Genomic DNA, 18520 nt, shown 5'->3' on the forward strand with positions numbered 1-18520 from the left:
GTTTATGTCCTAAGCACCCAGTACAGTCACTCAGCATAGCAAGTGCTCAGTAATTTGGTTAGATGGAATCAGGAGGTAACTATAGCAGATGCAGGGAAAACACATTTTAAAAGTCTTCTTATTCTTTTGAAATGAGACTCATTTTGGTCATTGATTTTTCATTTCTAAAAGTTTTTTTTTTTTTCCCCAAGATTTTCTTACAGATATGTTAACCTATATGTGTTTTTACATGTGGTAAGCATGGTTGTTTTTTAACCTGTGTCTGATTCTGATATGCTTGGCTCTGTTCCTGCTGTTTCTAAATTGACTGTTTTGTGCTGCTTGGTTTCCTCTTGGGCCTGGTATGTTTTAGTACCTGTTGGTCCATGTGTTTTATTTATCTGTTGGAGCTCCCCAGGTCCCAGGGTGAGCATCTGGAGAGGTCTACATGCGTTTGCCAAGAGAGGGAGGGCAATTCCCGTCTGAAGTTCCTTGAACCAAGCAAGCTGACAGTTTGACTCTGGGTCACCCAGGCACAAGGCTTGAAGGATTGGGTTGTGACCCTCATTTCTCAGTATGGGATCCTGCCCTCCTCTCCGTCTTCCTCTCTCCTTCCCTCCCCTTCTCCCTCCCAACTTCCTTCCTTCTTCCCCTCTTCTTTCCAGCAAAATAACCTGGCCTATTAATTCTGGAAATAGGAAGTCTAAAAATCAACTTAAAAATAGAAAATCATTAGCAACTGAATATAAGCCTTAAAAAGTCTTAAAATAACTCTTAATATAGTTTTTTTTAGCATCTCTTTTTTTTTTTTGTTTCTTTTAAATTTGTTAGTCAAGCTACATAAGTCATAAGTCAATATAAAATATCATTACAATATTTCAGGTGAAAAGATCCCCAAGAATGACCCCCAATTATAAACATTTTCTGAGAAATGAGTAGCTAGAACGATGGCTAAACTTAATAGAATTTGTTTATTAAACGTACCATCAAGACATTTCTTGTTTCAAGAAACAGAAATTGAACTTAAACAGGCCTAAGTCCCAGATTTGTTGGCTCAATTTGAAAGTCTTTGATGGCTTCAGGCACAGCTGGCTCCAGCAACTCAAACATTGTCACTAGACAGTCTTGTCTGTTCTTTGTTAGCTCCAGTCCTTGGCAAGCTCTCCTGTGATGGCTTCCAGGAGAGATGGTTAAAATGGCTTCTAGGAATTCTAGCCTCCGTCTATGCTTTAGGTCTATGATCCCCAGATTTTGCTGATTATGCATTCAACAGTAAAAGTTAGGCACATATCCCCAATGTATATATATTTGTTTATATTAATAAAATATATGCTACTATATTACCACTGTTACTTTATATATTGTCAGTAGAGCTCAATTTTTTTGTTTTTAAGATGAAGACTAAAATAGAAGTACTAATGTTTTCTGTTCTCCCAATGGATGTTTTGCACAGCCCACTTTAGGGACTACTTAGTGGAAAGACCACATCTCTTCCATTGGTTATAATTACAGTCCTGTGCCCACATCTCATTGGTTCTCTTTGGCCTAGGTTCAGTCATGTGCCCATTTCTGAGTTCAGAGTCCTTAAAATAATCAAAGCAAAATTTTTCTAATGTATGAGATGCCAGAAATATCTGACTAGGCATAAATAGAGAGATGCTATATTAACTTTAAAGTGAGTTATAGTTTGGAACCTTATAATCACTGAGGCTCCATGGCTCAGTCATGTCTGACTCTTTGTGACCCCATGCACTGTAGCCCACCAGGCTCCTCTCTCCATGGAATTTTCCAGGCAAGAATATTGGAACGGGTTGTCATTTCCTACTCCAAGGCTACAGATATTTCTGACCCAGAGATTGCATCTCTTGCACCTCCTGCCTTGGCAAGCGGATTCTTTCCACTGTGCCATCTGGGAAGCCCCCATAATCACTGATATATCATGCAAGATACACAGTCTTTTCAGAACAGAGTTACAAAACAGGGATTCTCTATTTCCATAACAATTTAATTCTAATAGTCGGTGTAAATTTCTGGGATTTCAAACCTAGAATATCATGAAAGTATCCCATTTAGTTTTTGTTAATACTCTAGTAACATGTGAATGGTATATATTGATGTTGGAATTGACAAGTCTTGCAAATAAAATCCTATTTTTATAATTTTGATAGTGGCCATTTGGAACAAGATGGATAGCTATATGTAAAGGCAAGTGATAGAGGATCCTGAATCATTTTCAGATTTCTAAAGTGAAAAGGATTTCACTGGTTAGAGAAAGTTTTGCTTTAAAGAATGGGTAAAACATGTGAATGGAAAGTATTCTTCAGGAGATTTCAGGCTGTTCAGTGTATTTAAAAACTGATCTTCTTTGCAGAGATGCAATGGCTCATCTTGATTCTGAGGTGAAAGAAGAACGTCTGAGAGAAGACCTGAGGTTTTATTTCATGAACCCTTGTGAAAAATTCCGAGCCAGACAACAGATTCCATGGAAAATGGGTTTGCAGATTTTGAAGATAGTCATGGTCACCACACAGGTAAATGATATTATCAGTTCATTTGTTTTTTATTCTTACCCCAAGATGAACCTGTTTTTCCATGTTCTGCCACTTGACTTTTGTCCTGAAAAGGCCACACACTCATGTTCATAAACTTCTAAAATTATGTTGACTCTGGAGGGCAGATGGTAGGTTAAAGTTCAGTTTAGATGACAACTTTGTTTTAGTAAGGGACTCTGAGGTCATCTCTCACGGGTTGTGTAAATATAGATAGTGTTAGATCTGAAGTGGGTAGGGTTTCTATATCTGAATGAGGCACAAGGCTGGTGAAGGCTGCCTGGTCCAAAGTGATCTGTGTTCTTGAAATCTTTCATCTTTCTTCAAATATATCTTATTTAAATATACTTTTGAAGTCTGCATTTTGGACCGCTTTGATTTTGGATTTACAGAATGCTAATGCTAAGTTTTCTTTTCATCAGAAGCTAAATGCTTAAGTAAACACTCCTCAACCTTACCCACGCCCCACCTACCTCCCCAGGCAGGCCTGGGTAAGGTGGGGGAGTGTTTACTTAGACACTTAGGAGTGTATCAGGAGTGTATAAAGGCTGCCTTGGGACTTTTTGCTTAAATTGAAATTGTTAAATATTTTATTATCAGTATCGCAACAGTCACCCAAGTTGTCATCTAGTTTTGGGGCCTGAACCAGTTTTAGAGAGGCTTCTCTGTATGTAATTACATTTGAAACATGTGTCCTTTAAAAACAGTACTGATTTGGAATATTAGGTTCCATGGGCAAATAATCATTCTGTCATCAGTGTAAGTGTTTTTAAAGATTTGATTTCTGGAACACAAAAATTAATAGCTTCCTAAAAGTACCTCCATATGCTTTAGAAATGAGAGAGGTGGTTCCTGCCATAACTAAAGTTGCATCTTTATTCTTTATTCATAAAGAGGTCTTGTTACTGCATGACATGCCACACCAGCTCATCACATTTTAGGGTAAGCAAGCGACTTCCAAAGAAACAAAGATGAGAGGCAGGGTCACTCTTAAATGTACATGCTTGGATTTTTTTTCTTTAAAATTTTTTTTCATTTTAATTCTTGGTTTTGAAGTTTTAATTTTGGCAACCTATAAAGTAGTACATTGTTAGTATTACTTGGAAGAAGAAATAATGTCCCCTTTTGCCATTTGGTTAATTTTAATTATTCCCCAATTACTTCTCTTGCCAAACTAGCTTTCAAGTTTTTGATCTATTAATATTATTAATATTCTAACTCACCTAGGCATAAAATATCATCACCCTCTTTGACTTACATTTTTGGTCCTAATAGCTACTGAATTCCATGGATGCTTCCTTCAAAACTGCATCTCCTTATGATTTGCCATATTCACTATCTTGTCTCCAGCATAGACTCTTACCTTGTTAGTTAATTTAAAATATTGACGTGTGTGACGGACTCCATGTGCTCCGCACTGTCTTGGGAATAGAGTTGTGAATGTGTTACGCCTGCTGACAGCTCACACATAGCCTAGCAGTTCCATGCAGTAGGCACAGTAAGTGCTTTATGTATGCTAGCTCATTTCGGCCTCACTAGACTCCATGAGGTAGGTTCAATTTTTACTCCTTTTGAATAGATGAGAATACTGAGCCAAAGAGAGTTAAGTAATTTGCATGTGGCCATTCAGCCAGGAGGGGCTTCCCAGATGCTCAGTTCAGTCCTCAGTCGTGTCCAACTCTTTGTGACCTCATGAACCGCAGCACGCCAGGCCTCCCTGTCCATCACTAACTCCCAAAGTCTACCCAAACCCATGTCCATCGAGTTGGTGATGCCATCCAACCATCTCATCCTCTGTCGTCCCCTTCTCCTCCTGCCCTCAATCTTTCCCAGCATCAGGGTCTTTTCAAATGAGTCAGCTCTTCACATGAGGTGGCCAAAGTATTGGAGTTTCAGCTTGAACATCAGTCCTTCCAATGAACACCCAGTACTGATCTCCTTTAGAATGGACTGGTTGGATCTCCTTGCAGTCCAAGAGACTCTCAAGAGTCTTCTCCAACACCGCAGTTCAAAAGCATCAATTCTTCTGTGCTCAGCTTTCTTTATAGTCCAACTCTCATATCCATACATGACCACTGGAAAAACCATAGCCTTGACTAGATGGACCTTTGTTGACAAAGTAATGTCTCTCCCTTTTAATATGCTGTCTAGGTTGGTCATAACTTTCCTTCCAAGGAGTAAGCATCTTTTAATTTCATGGTGCAATACCATCTGCAGTGATTTTGGAGCCCAGAAAAATAAAGTCAGCCGCTGTTTCCACTCTTTCCCCATCTATGTGCCATGATGGCACTAGTGATAAAGAATCTCCTGCCAATGCAGGAGATCTAAGAGATGTAGGTTCAATCCCTGGGTCAGGAAGATCCCCTGGAGTAAGAAATGGCAACCCACTTCAATATTCTTGCCTGGAGAATCCCATGGACAGAGGAACCTGGTGGGCTACAGTCCATGGGGTTGTGAAGAGTTGGACATGACTGAAGCAAATTAGCATGCATATATTCAGCCAGGAAGAGGCAGAGTCAGGATTTGAGCCCTGGTAGTCTGGCTCTAGAGTCTGCACTCGTTTTCTCATATTGTTTCTTTCCAGATGTAGAGCCTCAGAATTTGCACTTGAGAAATACACAGAAGTTAACTAGGCTGCTTCTGGAATTCATCTTCTGCCTACCTTTTTTATCTCCAAACCTACCAGTCCATTCAATATGCATGTCAGATTAATTTTTCTTAGAATGCTCTTATTGCATCTCTTATTCTCAGAAATTTCTGTGGAACCATATTTGCCATAGAACTAAATTTTGACTCTGTGGCCTGGGATTCACAGATTTCCATAGTCTCCTTCAACTTGCCTTTCCAACAGGTTTTCATCTGCTGTTTCTTCCCCATGTCCCAGCCAGAGGGACACACTCAATGATTCTGGCCCTTGCCTTGTTTTTCCTCCAAGTACAGAGGAGCTCTTTTCTCCCTCATCTTTCAGCTGCTATTTGAAGTCCACCTCCCCTACCAGCCTTGCCTGATCACTCAACATGTGTTTTTTCTTGCCTCACTAGTACCCCGTGCTGGCTACATCACTAATTTCACTTTTAGTAAAATATTTCTGGGACTTGATCATTTACCTTTTGGGTGGGTCTACCCTACCTCCCCTAATAAAACCGAGGTGGTTAAACTTGTATTCCCCTGTAGAGTCATTCTAATAAATTTTGCTACTTGGGTAATATATAATTAGAATGGAATTCTCAAATATCTTTCTTTCCTTCAAATCCCACTTTTCCCTCCTCCTCTTTTTCTGTCTCTTTTAGCACTCCATTCTCAAGTCTAATGGAATGGGTGGTGTTTTATAAAGGTTGATGGGAAAGAAACATGTTTTAAAAGACATTCTTACTCTACATTCTTCAGTAATTTATAATCTTGAGAGAGGTTTCCACATTCTTTTGCTACATCTGCTCTTTTCCTCCCGTATTCTTTGTATATTATTAGAGTGGTATCTTGTTTTTACCTGGCACAGAATATTTTCTCCTCCATTGATTTCATAATCAGGTCTTAAATTCACAATCTTTGCCAGGCTGCACTTAATGTGTGATTATTTTTCTGTCTTATAGTCTCAGCAAATCTTAAAATCTAGTTAGTGGGGCTAGAATGAATATTTTTATCATTCCTTTCTTGAAAATAAAATCATTTGACCAACCCTTCAACATCTCTTCACCCTTGCTCTGTAGTGGACCAGCCCTCCATCATCTCTTCACTCTTGCTCTGTAACATATGTTTCATTCTGCCATAGTAAAAAGGGGACCTCAGGATCTCCTCCCCAGGGTTTCTCTCTACTGAGATTCTTGGGGAATCCTACCTGGACCTGGTTTGAGGCTATACATGTGGATATTGTCTTGTTCTATGAACAATAGTACGGAGGGAATTTCTTGTTCTTGATGCCAGATGGAGGTGGGTCCAAGCAGAGATTATATCTCCATATTCTCTCATTCCCAAAGTTGAAGTAATGGGCTTTGAATCTAAATAAGGTGGTGTTAGTTGCTCAGTCGTGTCTGACTCTTTGCAAGCTGGTGGACTATAGCCCGCCAGGCTCTTCCGTCCATGAGATTCTCCAGGCAGGAATACTGAGGTGTGTTGCCATTTCCTACTCCAGGGAAATAAGATGGTAGCTGAAAATATCAGTACATTGAATGCTGCTGTCTTTGTTAAGTTATTCACTCCCCATTCACTTTTTGGATTTCTTTAGCTTAACTGTGAGCGTGGGAAGAGGGACTCTCACGTCCCCTCTTCTAGAGTTAAGTTGGCAGATTTTCAGTTTGAGAGGTTGTATGGCCAAGTGGTCAAGAGAACTAACAGGTGAGTCAAACAGACTTGCTGTCACATTTCTAGCTGTTCCAACCTGGATAAAGTACCCAACTTCAGGTTGCAAGTGTATAAAATGGGATGGACAGACTCAGTACGTGACTCTGACATTGTGATGGCCACTGTTCCAGTTCCTGGATATATGTGCATGTGTGTGTGTGCTCAGTTGTATCCAACTCTTTGTGACTCCCATGCACTGTACCCACCAGGAATTTTCCATGAAATACTCCAGGCAAGAGTGGGTTGCCATTCCCTACTCCAGGGCATCTTCCTGACCCAGGGATGGAACCTGAGTCTGCTGTGTCTCCTTCACTGGCAGGTGGATTCTTTACCACTAGCACCACCTGGGAAGCCCATTCATTTGTGTATCAGTATGTAATAAACCCCCCAGTCATGTGTATATTGGTCCCCTGGTTTACTTTTATAGCTTTCGAAAAGCAACATGACCTTTCCTTTTCTATCATTTCCTTGCAGGCACCATTGATAGACATCACATGCTTGAAATAACTTTTAGCCTTTGGTTGCTTGATTTTCAGCACAGGTTGGATGTTGTGGGACTTCTTATCTATCTTCCTTAGAACAGCTGGGTTTAGCAATCACTCAATCTTTTGATTTGGTATTTAAGGAATGTGATCTGGTGAGGCTCAGATGCTAAAGAGTGTCATCTGTGTACATTCTCCAACAACAGTTGCAGTTCTGGAAAGCTAGCACCTAAATTCTTTCCTCGAAAGGGAAGCCCCAAATCAGAATTTTCTGCAGATGAAAAATCACGCAGCATAATAGAAGTGACTTTGGAGTTAGACGTGGCTTTCATTCTAGTTAGGTGACATGGGCAGTGTAATGAGACTAAATCTGTTTTTACATATGTAAAGTGGGGGGTAAGAGTATTAACATTTTCATAGGCTGGTTGTGTTAGTAAATGAGATAGTGCAGGTAAAGCAGTTAGTACAGTGCCTAGAGAATGATAATTGCTGAAAAGTGGCAACTGTTTTAAATTATTTAGCCTCTTAAGAAAATCAGGCAAGATTTGAAAACTAAAAAACATAAATCACTAAAAAGGGTATGTAAGTTTGCGTGTGCAGATTAGCATCTCTTCATCAGAAAGGTCTAGTAATTAAACCATGGAGTGACAGCAGGTAGCACAAATGTCAAGGTCATCTTGTTGAACTTGCTGGTTTCACGTGACAGCGGAGTCCCAGATTGTTTTGGTGACTTTAGCAGGCTGGAGTTCGGGGCAAATTTTCTGGACTCTCACTGTCTTAGAAAGCAGATGAGGAGATAAAGTAGGGAGATGGGGAAGAGAGTGTGGGCCAGGGTTTATAAAGGTTTGACTTCTACAGTTGCATATGTGTGTCTGTGTGTGTGCATGAGAGATAGAGAAGCAGAGCACTTGTGAGGCTGTATATATGAAACAGGGTATGTGAGATAGTATTTATGAGAGTGTGAGAGCAAGTGTGCAAGAGAGTGTGAGAGAGTGAGTGTCCATTTGAGTGTGAGTGGAGAGAGAGGCTGTGTGTGGAATGCCTTGGGTTTGGGGGTAAACAGTCAGTGCCTGCTAATTTCCCCTCCTTATTAGATTCTAAGAGGAAAACTTTAAGGCAGAAAGAATATACTCATTCCTGGTGAAGAAAGCCTTTGGCATCTAACCCTGTGCTATGATACAGTTTAAGGGGAATAAGTAGAAGTTCTATCACAGGAAGATGGGTGCTTGGTGACAGTGAGTGGGTTTGCCATCACGGAGGTAGAGTGAGCCCTGTTATTCTGTGTGCTGCTTTGATGCTGTAGATCTTGGAGGCAGGAACTTTTAGGTGTAAATCTTATGTGAGTTCTTGCAGAGCTAGAGGATTGAATTCCTTTGATGATAATTTCCTCTTAGCTGGAGGAAGTATTATATAGGCCACTTTTCAAAAATGTTTTTTAAAAGTTGCATGCAAAACAGTTATGATTTTTAAAAATATTTGCAATTTCTAAATGTCAGATCATTTAGATTTGACTATCAAACAGTAAACCATGAGAATTAGTGGTTTACTAAATATGGTTGAATATAGCAGGCTTGAACCACACAGATTCACTTCTGCATAGATAGAGATATATTTCAGTAGTAAATACAACACTGCTACACAGTCCATGATCCACAGTTGGTTGAGTCCTTGAGCCGTCAGGGTGGACTATAAATCATACTTAGATTAACCCCTATATTGTTCAAGGGTCAGATGTATATCAATTTTGAGAACCATTAATTTGAAATGCAAGTATAAGAAAAATGGATTCAAATTAGATAACCAAGGACCTACTATATGTCATAGGAAAATATACTCAATATCTTGCAATAACCTATAATGGAAGAGAGTATAAAAAATAATATGTATATTTATATAGAGGTATAATTAAATCACTTTGCTGTACATCTGAAACTATTACAACATTGTAAATCAATTATATTCAATAAAAATTTTAAAAAGAAAAAATAGCATATCTATTTTTTTAAAAAAAGAAAAATGGATTCAGGCTTAACTTTGAATTTCTCCTTTCTCTTCTCTTTCTCTGTCATTAAAGGCCAGTAAGGGTATTAGTCTGGTCCCATCACTTCATGGGAAATAGATGGGGAAACAATGGAAACAGTGTCAGACTTTATTTTGGGGGGCTCCAAAATCACTGTAGATGGTGATTGCAGCCATGAAATTAAAAGACGCTTACTCTTTGGAAGAAAAGTTATGACCAACCAAGATAGCATATTAAAAAGCAGAGACATTACTTTGCCAACAAAGGTCTGTCTAGTCAAGGCTATGGTTTTTCCAGTAGTCATGTATGGATGTGAGAGTTGGACTGTGATGAAAGCTGAGCACAGAAGAATTGATGCTTTTGAACTGTGGTGTTGGAGAAGACTCTCAAGAGTCCCTTGGACTGCAAGGAGATCCAACCAGTCCATCCTAAAGGAGATCAGTCCTGGGTGTTCATTGGAAGGACTGATGCTGAAGCTGAAACTCCAATACTTTGGCCACCTCCTGGGAAGAGTTGACTCATTTGAAAAGACCCTGATGCTGGGAGGGATTGAGGGCAGGAGGAGAAGGGGACGACAGAGGATGAGATGGTTGGATGGCATCACTGACTCGATGGACATGAGTTTGAATGAACTCTGGGAGTTGGTGAAGGACAGGGAGGCCTGGCGTGCTGCGATTCATGGGGTCGCAAAGAGTCGGACACGACTGAGCGACTGAACTGAACTGAAGGGTATTAGTCATTAGGAGTGGTCACCTCTTCTAATTTTATGCTACTTCAAGTTGCTAATGTAGCTTGATTGAGGTTGTTTCTAGGGGGAAGAATTCTTGTCTTTTGACATTGATATGATTAATAGAAACCAAAGCAGTGAGATTTTTCTTGCTGATGTTTATAGATGAGGGTTAATGATAATAAGAAGGCATTTGCCTTCCTTGGAAAATGTAAAATACATATATTTCTATTTGATTTTCTTTCCTAGCTTGTTCGTTTTGGTTTAAGTAACCAGCTGGTCGTTGCTTTCAAAGAAGAAAACACTGCTGCTTTTAAGCACATGTTTTTGAAAGGATATTCTGGTTCAGATGAAGATGATTACAGTTGCAGTGTGTATACACAAGAGGACACATATGACAGCATCTTTTTTGCTATTAATCAGGCAAGTCTTTCGTTGTGAATTATTAATATCTAAACTTGAAGAATATATTGATACTTGACCTTGACCTGTTGTATTAGCAAAAAAATTATGCATCTTTTCTGGTATATATAACATATTAAGATATATAACATATTCTGGTTTAACTGCCAAAAGTGTTTATTGCTATTTCTGTAGCTACATTTCCATACAATAGATTTTGCTGATTTAAATTTTTATTTTTTAAGATTTATATTTGTATTTATCCCTTCCCACCCACTTCTATTGGGAATTACTTTGTCCCAGATCAGATAGCCAAATAGCTAAAAATAGGCTTATATTCTCAGAAGGTTTGATGAATGAGAGATCAAATCTAAGATTCTAAGTCTCAATTTTGGTGTTTTATCATTAATAAGCCTAAGAATATGGAGTAGGATATGACATATCTAGACAGTATTGAGAAACCAGATTGGTAGGCCTGAAGAAAGTATTTAAAGGAGAGAAATACTTATTCTTTCATTCATCCATTTACTCAATCCATAAATATTTTGGTACCTATTATGGACCAGGTACTATTCAACACACTGGGGATACATCATGAATAAAAGAGACAAAACCCCTGTCCTTATAGAACTTAATTCTAGAGGGGAGAGCCAGGCAAATGAAAAGAAGTGAAATAGTACTAGATGCTGATTCCTTGAAAACACCACCCCACCAAAAAGCAAACAAACAAAACAAAATATATTGAGAACAAAACTAAATTCACTGCTAACAGTAGTAACAGAGGTGCTCTGCTGACTTGACTAATAGTCAGGGTGCTCCTTGACTATTTTCCATAGGGTGCAGAGTGCAAACTCCAAATATAGATTTTGAAGTCTGGTGTAAGGCAGGTCTTTCAGTGTGAGGGGAGCTTGATAAGAATTGGGTAAAGGTCCTCATATAATAGTTTAGGATTGGTGGATATAGCAATCCTACATCCCCAAACCCCTGTGAGGGTTTGGGGAGGTATTCAAAGAGTCTTGGAAGTTATTAGACTGAATCTTCAAATTGGTCATTTGTTTGAGGTTTTTCAATGTTTCTGAAATAAACAATACAGTTATTGTTTTTAAGTTCCTGGGGAAAAGTATAAATCCATGTTAATAAAGATAGTTGTTGTTCAGTCACTAAGTTGTACCTGACTCTTTGCAACCCCATGGACTGCAGCACACCAGGCTTCCCTGTCCTTCACCTATCTCCTGGAGTTTGCTCAAATTTTTGTCCATTGAGTCGTTTTCACCATCTCACCCCCTTCTCCTCCTGCCCTCAATCTTTCTCAGCATCAGGGTCTTTTCCAATGAGTTGGCTCTACGCATCAGGTGGCCAAAGTACTGAAGCTTCAGTTTCAGCATCAGTCCTTCCAATGAATATTTAGGGTTGATTTCCTTGATTCAGGGTTGACTGGTTTGATCTCCTTGCTGTCCAAGGGACTCTCAAGAGTCTTCTCCAAGACCACAATTCAAAAGCACCAGTTTTTTGGTGAGATGGGGGCCAGTAAAATCCTGTTAGTGCAGATAGGCAGATGGGAAAGCTGTGTCAATGTAAGCTGTGGGTGTGGATGGCTTTGGTCCTCGGAGGTATGTTGAAAATGATAACTGGAATAAAGCAGGGGAGGAGACTGGACTGCCTGTTGATGCCTGTATATTAGAGATAGATGTTTATAATTTTCATTGGGTGATAAGGACAGGCCTCCTGGAGGCAATAATATTTGCATAAGGTCTGAAGTGAACCTTGCAGATAGATAACCTGGGTTTTCTAGGCAAAGGCCACATCAAAGGCCCCAGGCGGGAGTGTGTCTTGAGAGTTCCAGGAACTGCCTGGAGGCCCACATGGCTTGGGAGGTGGTGGGTGGAGCCAGTGGCCCATAGTGGGCTAGGAGGTCAGAGAGATAGGCAGGACCTTGTCTTTGGCTCAGAGTAGTTGGGAGCCTCTGTCCACATGTTTACTTTAGTTTCAGGTACTGTGGGACAGTATGTTTTTACTCAACCCAAGAAAATTACCTTGTGGTATTTTACTTTTGGGGAATTCTGTTGAGGAATATGAGACAAAAAAAAAAAAAAAAGTTAAATGTATGTTCCATGTGCTGTAACTTCTGAAGAAACTTGTTAAGCTCATAAGTATTTTTATTTAACTATTTTTAATAGTTTCATCGGCTAAGGAACTTATCTCTGGGAACCCTTGGTTATGGAGAAAGCGAAGACAACAGGATTGCTTTAAAAGTCTGTAAGCAGCATTACAAGAAAGGGACCATGTTTCCTTCTAATGAGACACTGAATATTGACAGCGACATTGAAATAGGTAACGCAATGGTAATTTCATTCTGTGCCTTTATCATCTTCTGTGTTAAGAGTGAAATACACCCTCGTGCACAGGCAACCCAAATGAAACCACTCAGCTAATCTATTTGAGGCGTCAACATTTGCCTGTCAAGGGCTTTGGCTCAGAAAACTGTGGGTCTGCTGTGACTGGACCAGGTACATTTGTGGATATCTTTGGTGCAACTCAAGATTGTTGGGTTTAGGGTAAATGCACAGGTGTTTCCTGTTTAAGTTTTTCTCTCCATGATGGGGTGATTAGGCTTTTTGAAAAGAAAAAAGAAAGAGTCTGTATTTGTTAAATGACATATTGTGGGTTAAAATGCTTGGTATGCTTGCTTTTGCATGCCCAGTCCTTTAGTCATGTCTGACTCTTTGAGATCCTATGGACTGTAGCCCTCCAGGCTCCTCTGTCCATGGGATTTTCCAGGCAAGAATACTGGAGTGGATCATTTGTTAAATATATTAATTCTCTTTCAAAGGAGAATTGTGATTAATAACTCATTTTCTCTGGAGACCTTTCGGCAAAAGTTCAGTTCAGTTCAGTTCAGTCACTCAATCGTGTCCGACTCTCTGTGACCCCATGAATCGCAGCACGCCAGGCCTCCCTGTCCATCACCAACTCCCGGAGTTGACTCAGACTCATGTCTATCGAGTCAGTGATGCCATCCAGCCATCTCATCCTCTGTCGGCCCCTTCTCCTCCTGCCCCCTATCCCTCCACATCTCATTAAGTAGAATTGTTTTGTGACATGCTGGATTTAAAAGCATACGGTATATAAATGCAAAGTATTTGACTTGAGGCTCTGGAGATTTTGTCATTCATTCAACAAACCTCTGGGGCACAGCTTCCACACCTCAGGCATTCGTAGGGCTAGGGTGGCAGAGATAATCTGTCATGGCTCCTCAGTTAGCTAACAGGTCAGGAATCAGGGTCCTAGTAGCAGTGTAAATTTGGAGTGGTTTTATTAAAAAGAGAGCTTCATTGTTCATTTGCCCATATTTCCTGTAACTCGATTCTAAGGTGTCTTGGTAATATAATAGAGGGCATCCGTATAAAACAAAGGTTCTTGTGCTTTTTTTCAGCAGGCTATCTGTTTAGAATCTTTCATGAGTAAATGTGACCCGTCCTCTTGCCTCTAAAACAAACAGCCCCAAGCCAGCACAGTCAGGTTGCTTCCAGAGACCCATCAATAGCTCCTTCTGTGGCCAGCAGCCTTATCTTATTGCCTCACAGGATCTTCTTGGAGAAGGCAATGGCAACCCACTCCAGTGTTCTTGCCTGGAGAATCCCAGGGACAGAGGAGCCTGGTGGGCTGCTGTCTATGGGGTCACACAGAGTCAGACACGACTGAAGCGACTTAGCAGCAGCAGCAGCACAGGGTCTTCTCTCCTGAGAGCTGTTTTGTAGTCAGTCTGCGGGGGCTGATCCAGTTTCACTCTGAATCTTTTTCCTGAGCTCTCAGCTATGCTCCCCGCCTTGGGCAGTTCCTGTAACTGTGATGAGAGTACTGACAGGTGGAGCTGAAAGCTTGTCCAGTGACCCTCTGCTTACAATAAACTACTAGCCACCTGTCCTTTTAAAAATGTGAGACTTAATTGGATCATATGACTGTTTTCCAGTGATTCATATGTTGTTTTCCTCAATTGATTTGTCTTGGAAAAATGATTAAAGAAATGTGGCCAAGTGGGTATCAGTGGCTAGGTGAGACATTGCAGAAAGCAGGATTTATTCCCAGACTATCAGACAGTGGTGTTCTTGATCACTTCCTTTCTATCCTATGGACCATTTTTAACCAGATAGAGAGAAGTTGATTATTAATTTGACTTTAAGAGGCTGCTGAAGCCAGCCGATTGTATCTTTTGACTTATTAAAAATAACTGGTCAAAGAGAACTTTTTGATGTATCTATTCAAAAGGTGTAAAAATATTCTTAAAAACACTTGACACTGGGTTTTAGATTTTCTGGTCTTAGACACGTTGGAGGAAGCCTGCAGACGGTATAAATAGGGATTGGGTTTGACTTTACTGGTGTGGTGTTATAGTTTAGGTGAATTAGCAGCAGCTGTCCTAGATGACTGACTTATGAATTTCGCAGTATCTTTCCAACTAAGAGGAGCATCCTTCGCGTGCTCAGTGCAGAGATCTGTTGTGCACTGCTTTCCCGGTGGGTTTATGTTCAGTTGCATGGCTGATAGAACAGTTCAAACTAAGGGTTTCCCTTAATTCATGCTGAGGGTATATACCCCTGTCTGCTCTAGACATACCGCTTTACAATTCAGCTTCACTGGAGATTGTTGTGAATCCTGTTAAAATAACTTTTTTTTTTTTTTTTACAATATTTAGATGGGTATCGTTCTAATACGGTGCTTCACTTTCTTTACTGCAAATTGAATTTCTTAAATGGTCCTTTCCACATGTTCTTAGCATGAAACATTATGACCACTTGATCATTAGCCCCTGTCATTTTAAGAGCATATCCATTCCACCCTCCCTTTGTCTCTGGGAGGGTTGTTGTCCCATCTGCTGGAGTGTTCTGCCCTGTAAATGAGAAGCATTTGAATGATGAGGCTGCTACTCCAATACCAACTTGTTCTGTTTGAGATTTGATGGTTTTTTTTGACTTAGGGCTTTTGCCATGCTTAAAAAAAAAAAAAAAAAAAAACACCTCAGTTCTTAGGTTTTGCTGCCACCAAGTGTGTGACTATAGCATAAGGTAAGACAGATTCCAGAGTTCTGAGTGTGTGTGTGAATAAAGTGTAACTCTATTATCACAATGAAGGAATCTGAATAATCAAGTGGACTTTTATAAGGCAAATTGTACAGATAGTATAACACTGACTAACATATACTGCCACATTTCTCTGAATCTAAGATGTCATCAATTTTAAAAAAGACTTGTCGGTTTTAGAAACAATTGAAAGTGACAAAAATTAATGTCTTAGAATGAATGAAATACAGGAGAAAAAGACCTGGGTAGTACATCCGGCACACAGGTTTTTAACATGTCACTCCCCCTTTCAGAATATTGTCATTTTCTCAGATCAGTTTAACTTAAATGTTATTTTTTCCTCTTCCTCTAGAATAAGAATCTTAGAGGTAAAAGGGCCTTAAATATCCTCAGTTTGAACTTCACTTTACAGCTGAGGAAACAGGCTCAGTCAGACTTGGTGATCCCATGATTTAGTGACCAACGGTCTTTGCTTCTCCAAGCCCAGTCACATGGAGCTCACCTGGGAGCTTGTGAGACAGGCAGAATCTCAGTGCCCCTTAGAGCTGCTGAGTCCACATTTCCATCTTAACAAGATCTCTGAATGATATGTACACACATTAAACTTGGGAAGTACTGACTTCGTACTCCCCGGCTGAAGGCCTTTGACTTTGCACAGATCTCTCTCTTACCAGTGTCACACATTTGCTACCATCCCTCACCATCAGCCTTCAGTCCCTGCACACGCTAGGACCCCTCTGCCCATCACGATGCTCTGCTCTGCTGTGTTTAGTCTCCCAGTCCTGTCTGACTCTTGGCGACACTATGGACCTCCAGGCTCCTCTGTCCATGGGGATTCTCCAGGCAAGAATACCGGAGTGGGTTGCCATGCCCTCCTCCAGGGGATCTTCCAGACCTAGGGATTGATCCCAGGTCTCCTGCATTGAAGGCAGATTCTTTACCAAGCTGAGCTAACAGGGAAGCCCCACCCATCAGCATGTTCCCTTACAAAAGCCGCTTGGGCAGGCGCTTGCCTTTCTCACTTCTTTCTCTCCTGGGTCCTCCCAACCATCACCAGGGTCTTCCATTGGTGAGCCCCACTGCCCCAGCTGCTGATGCCCCTGGAGAAACAGGGCAGAGCAGAACACACTCATGTTGCCACCATAATCTGCAAGCCTCCTGGCACAGCCCCTCTCCACTCCCTGTCAGCCTGGTGTTAGAGAGGTAAGGCCATAGTCTTACCGTGGGGGAGGTGCCTCCCCCACGGCACCAGGGCCCACCCGTTTCAGCTTTCAGAAGTCACATCCCTCCTCTCTGAACTCAGCTCCCCCCTGCACTCCAGACTCCTCTTCCATTCACCCCACTGTGACTCAGCTACTAAGGATTTCAAACCTGTCGCATTCAAACAGAACATTTCAAACCTCCCCCGCTCCGCCCTGCCACCCTGTTTCTTTCTTACTCTTCCCCATCCCAGAAAATGAAAGCAGTATTTTCATATCATGCCATCATATTCCTAGTTGCTCAAGCCCCAAACCTGAATGTGTTGATTTCTCTATTTCCATTGCCACCTCTGTACTCCAAACCTCTGTCTTTCTTGCTTGGATCTTCACCCACTGCCCTGTCCCTCAGCAATCAGAATGATATTTTTTTAAAACTTGAGGAAATGGAGTCATATCATTCCCTGGCCCAAAATCTGTGAGTGGCTTCCTGTTCTGTTTAGAATAAAACCCTTAGGTCCCTAAAGTACTGGCCAACCATCTGCCTCCCCTCAGGCCCTCATACCCACCCCTAGTTCATTGTTCCCACCTCTTTGCTGCTTGTTAAACAAGTCAGGATCTTTCTGACCTGGATCTTAGTGTCGCTCAGTCATGTCTGACTCTTTACACCCCCATGGACTATAGCCTGCTCGGCTCCTCCATCCATGGGATTTTCCAAGCAAGAATACTGGAGTGGGTTGTCATTTCCTTCTCCAGGGGATCTTCCCGAATTGAACCTGGGTCTCCCGCACTGCAGGCAGACTCTTTACTGTCTGAGCCACCAGGGAAGCCCCCAAACAAGTCAAGAGTTTTCTGACCTGGATCTTAGTGCTCACTTAAAAAAAAAAAAAATTTTTTTTTTTTTAAATTGGAGCATAATTGCTTTACAGAATTGTGATGGTTTCTTCCATACATCAACATGAATCAGCCATGGGTTTACATATGTCCCCTCTCTCCTGATCCTCCTTTCTGTCTCTCACCATATCCCACCTCTCTAGGTTGTCACAGAGCACTGGGTTGAGCTCACTGCATCACCCAGCAAATTCCCACTGGGTGTCTGTTTCACATATGGTAATGTACTTGTTTCCATGCTACTCTCTCAGTTCGTCCCAGCCTCTCCTTCCCCCAGCTGTGTCCACAAGTCCATTCTCTGTGTTTGCATCTCCACTGCTGCCCCGCGGTGGAGGTTCATCAGTACCACCTTTCTAGAGTCCATACACATGCCTTCATGTACAATATTTGTCTTTCTCTCTCTGATTTACTTCACTCTGTACAATAGGCTGTAGGCTCATCTACCTTATTCAGATTGACTCAAATGAGTTCTCTTTTATGGCTGAGTAATATTCCATTGTATATAGGTACCTCAAGGTTTGTTCTGTCTGGAGCACTGCCCTTGCATCTGTGCTCAGCTGGGGCTCCTTCCTCCTTCAGGTGTCAGTTCCAACAGCCCCAGTGCCTCAAAACCCCTCCCCAGCAGGTCTCCCCAGGTAGGGCCACGCCACCCTCTGATCCCCCATCACTTCGCTCTGTCTTTGCAGTAGTGTGCATACTGTGAAATCGTCTTGTGTGTATTTCTCATTCTTGGCTTATCTCGCCTGCTACAGTGTAAGCCCCATATGGACCTTGTCTATCTTGTTCATTGCTGTCTTCAGTGCCTGGCCTCTGAAAGCTTTCAGCAGATATTTACTGAACATCAGGTAGAAAGCCTGG

The 18520-nt window shown here is 41.2% G+C and overlaps 1 protein-coding gene across 1 annotated transcript in view; it reads left to right on the forward strand.

Annotated features, from left to right (window-relative positions):
• Window positions 1-2354: 2354 nt before the first annotated feature.
• The window catches only part of MCOLN2 (mucolipin TRP cation channel 2), a 46218-nt gene continuing 30052 nt past the window's right edge, over window positions 2355-18520 (forward strand). The window contains exons 1-3 of the mRNA XM_040232429.1: window positions 2355-2510; window positions 10345-10518; window positions 12675-12828. Coding sequence (XP_040088363.1) covers window positions 2358-2510; window positions 10345-10518; window positions 12675-12828 — 481 coding nt within the window. The 5' untranslated portion in view covers window positions 2355-2357. The remainder of the gene's footprint in view (window positions 2511-10344; window positions 10519-12674; window positions 12829-18520) is intronic.

Source organism: Oryx dammah, unplaced genomic scaffold (assembly GCF_014754425.2).
Source record: "Oryx dammah isolate SB20612 unplaced genomic scaffold, SCBI_Odam_1.1 HiC_scaffold_28, whole genome shotgun sequence".
NCBI classification, from domain to species: Eukaryota; Metazoa; Chordata; class Mammalia; order Artiodactyla; family Bovidae; genus Oryx; species Oryx dammah.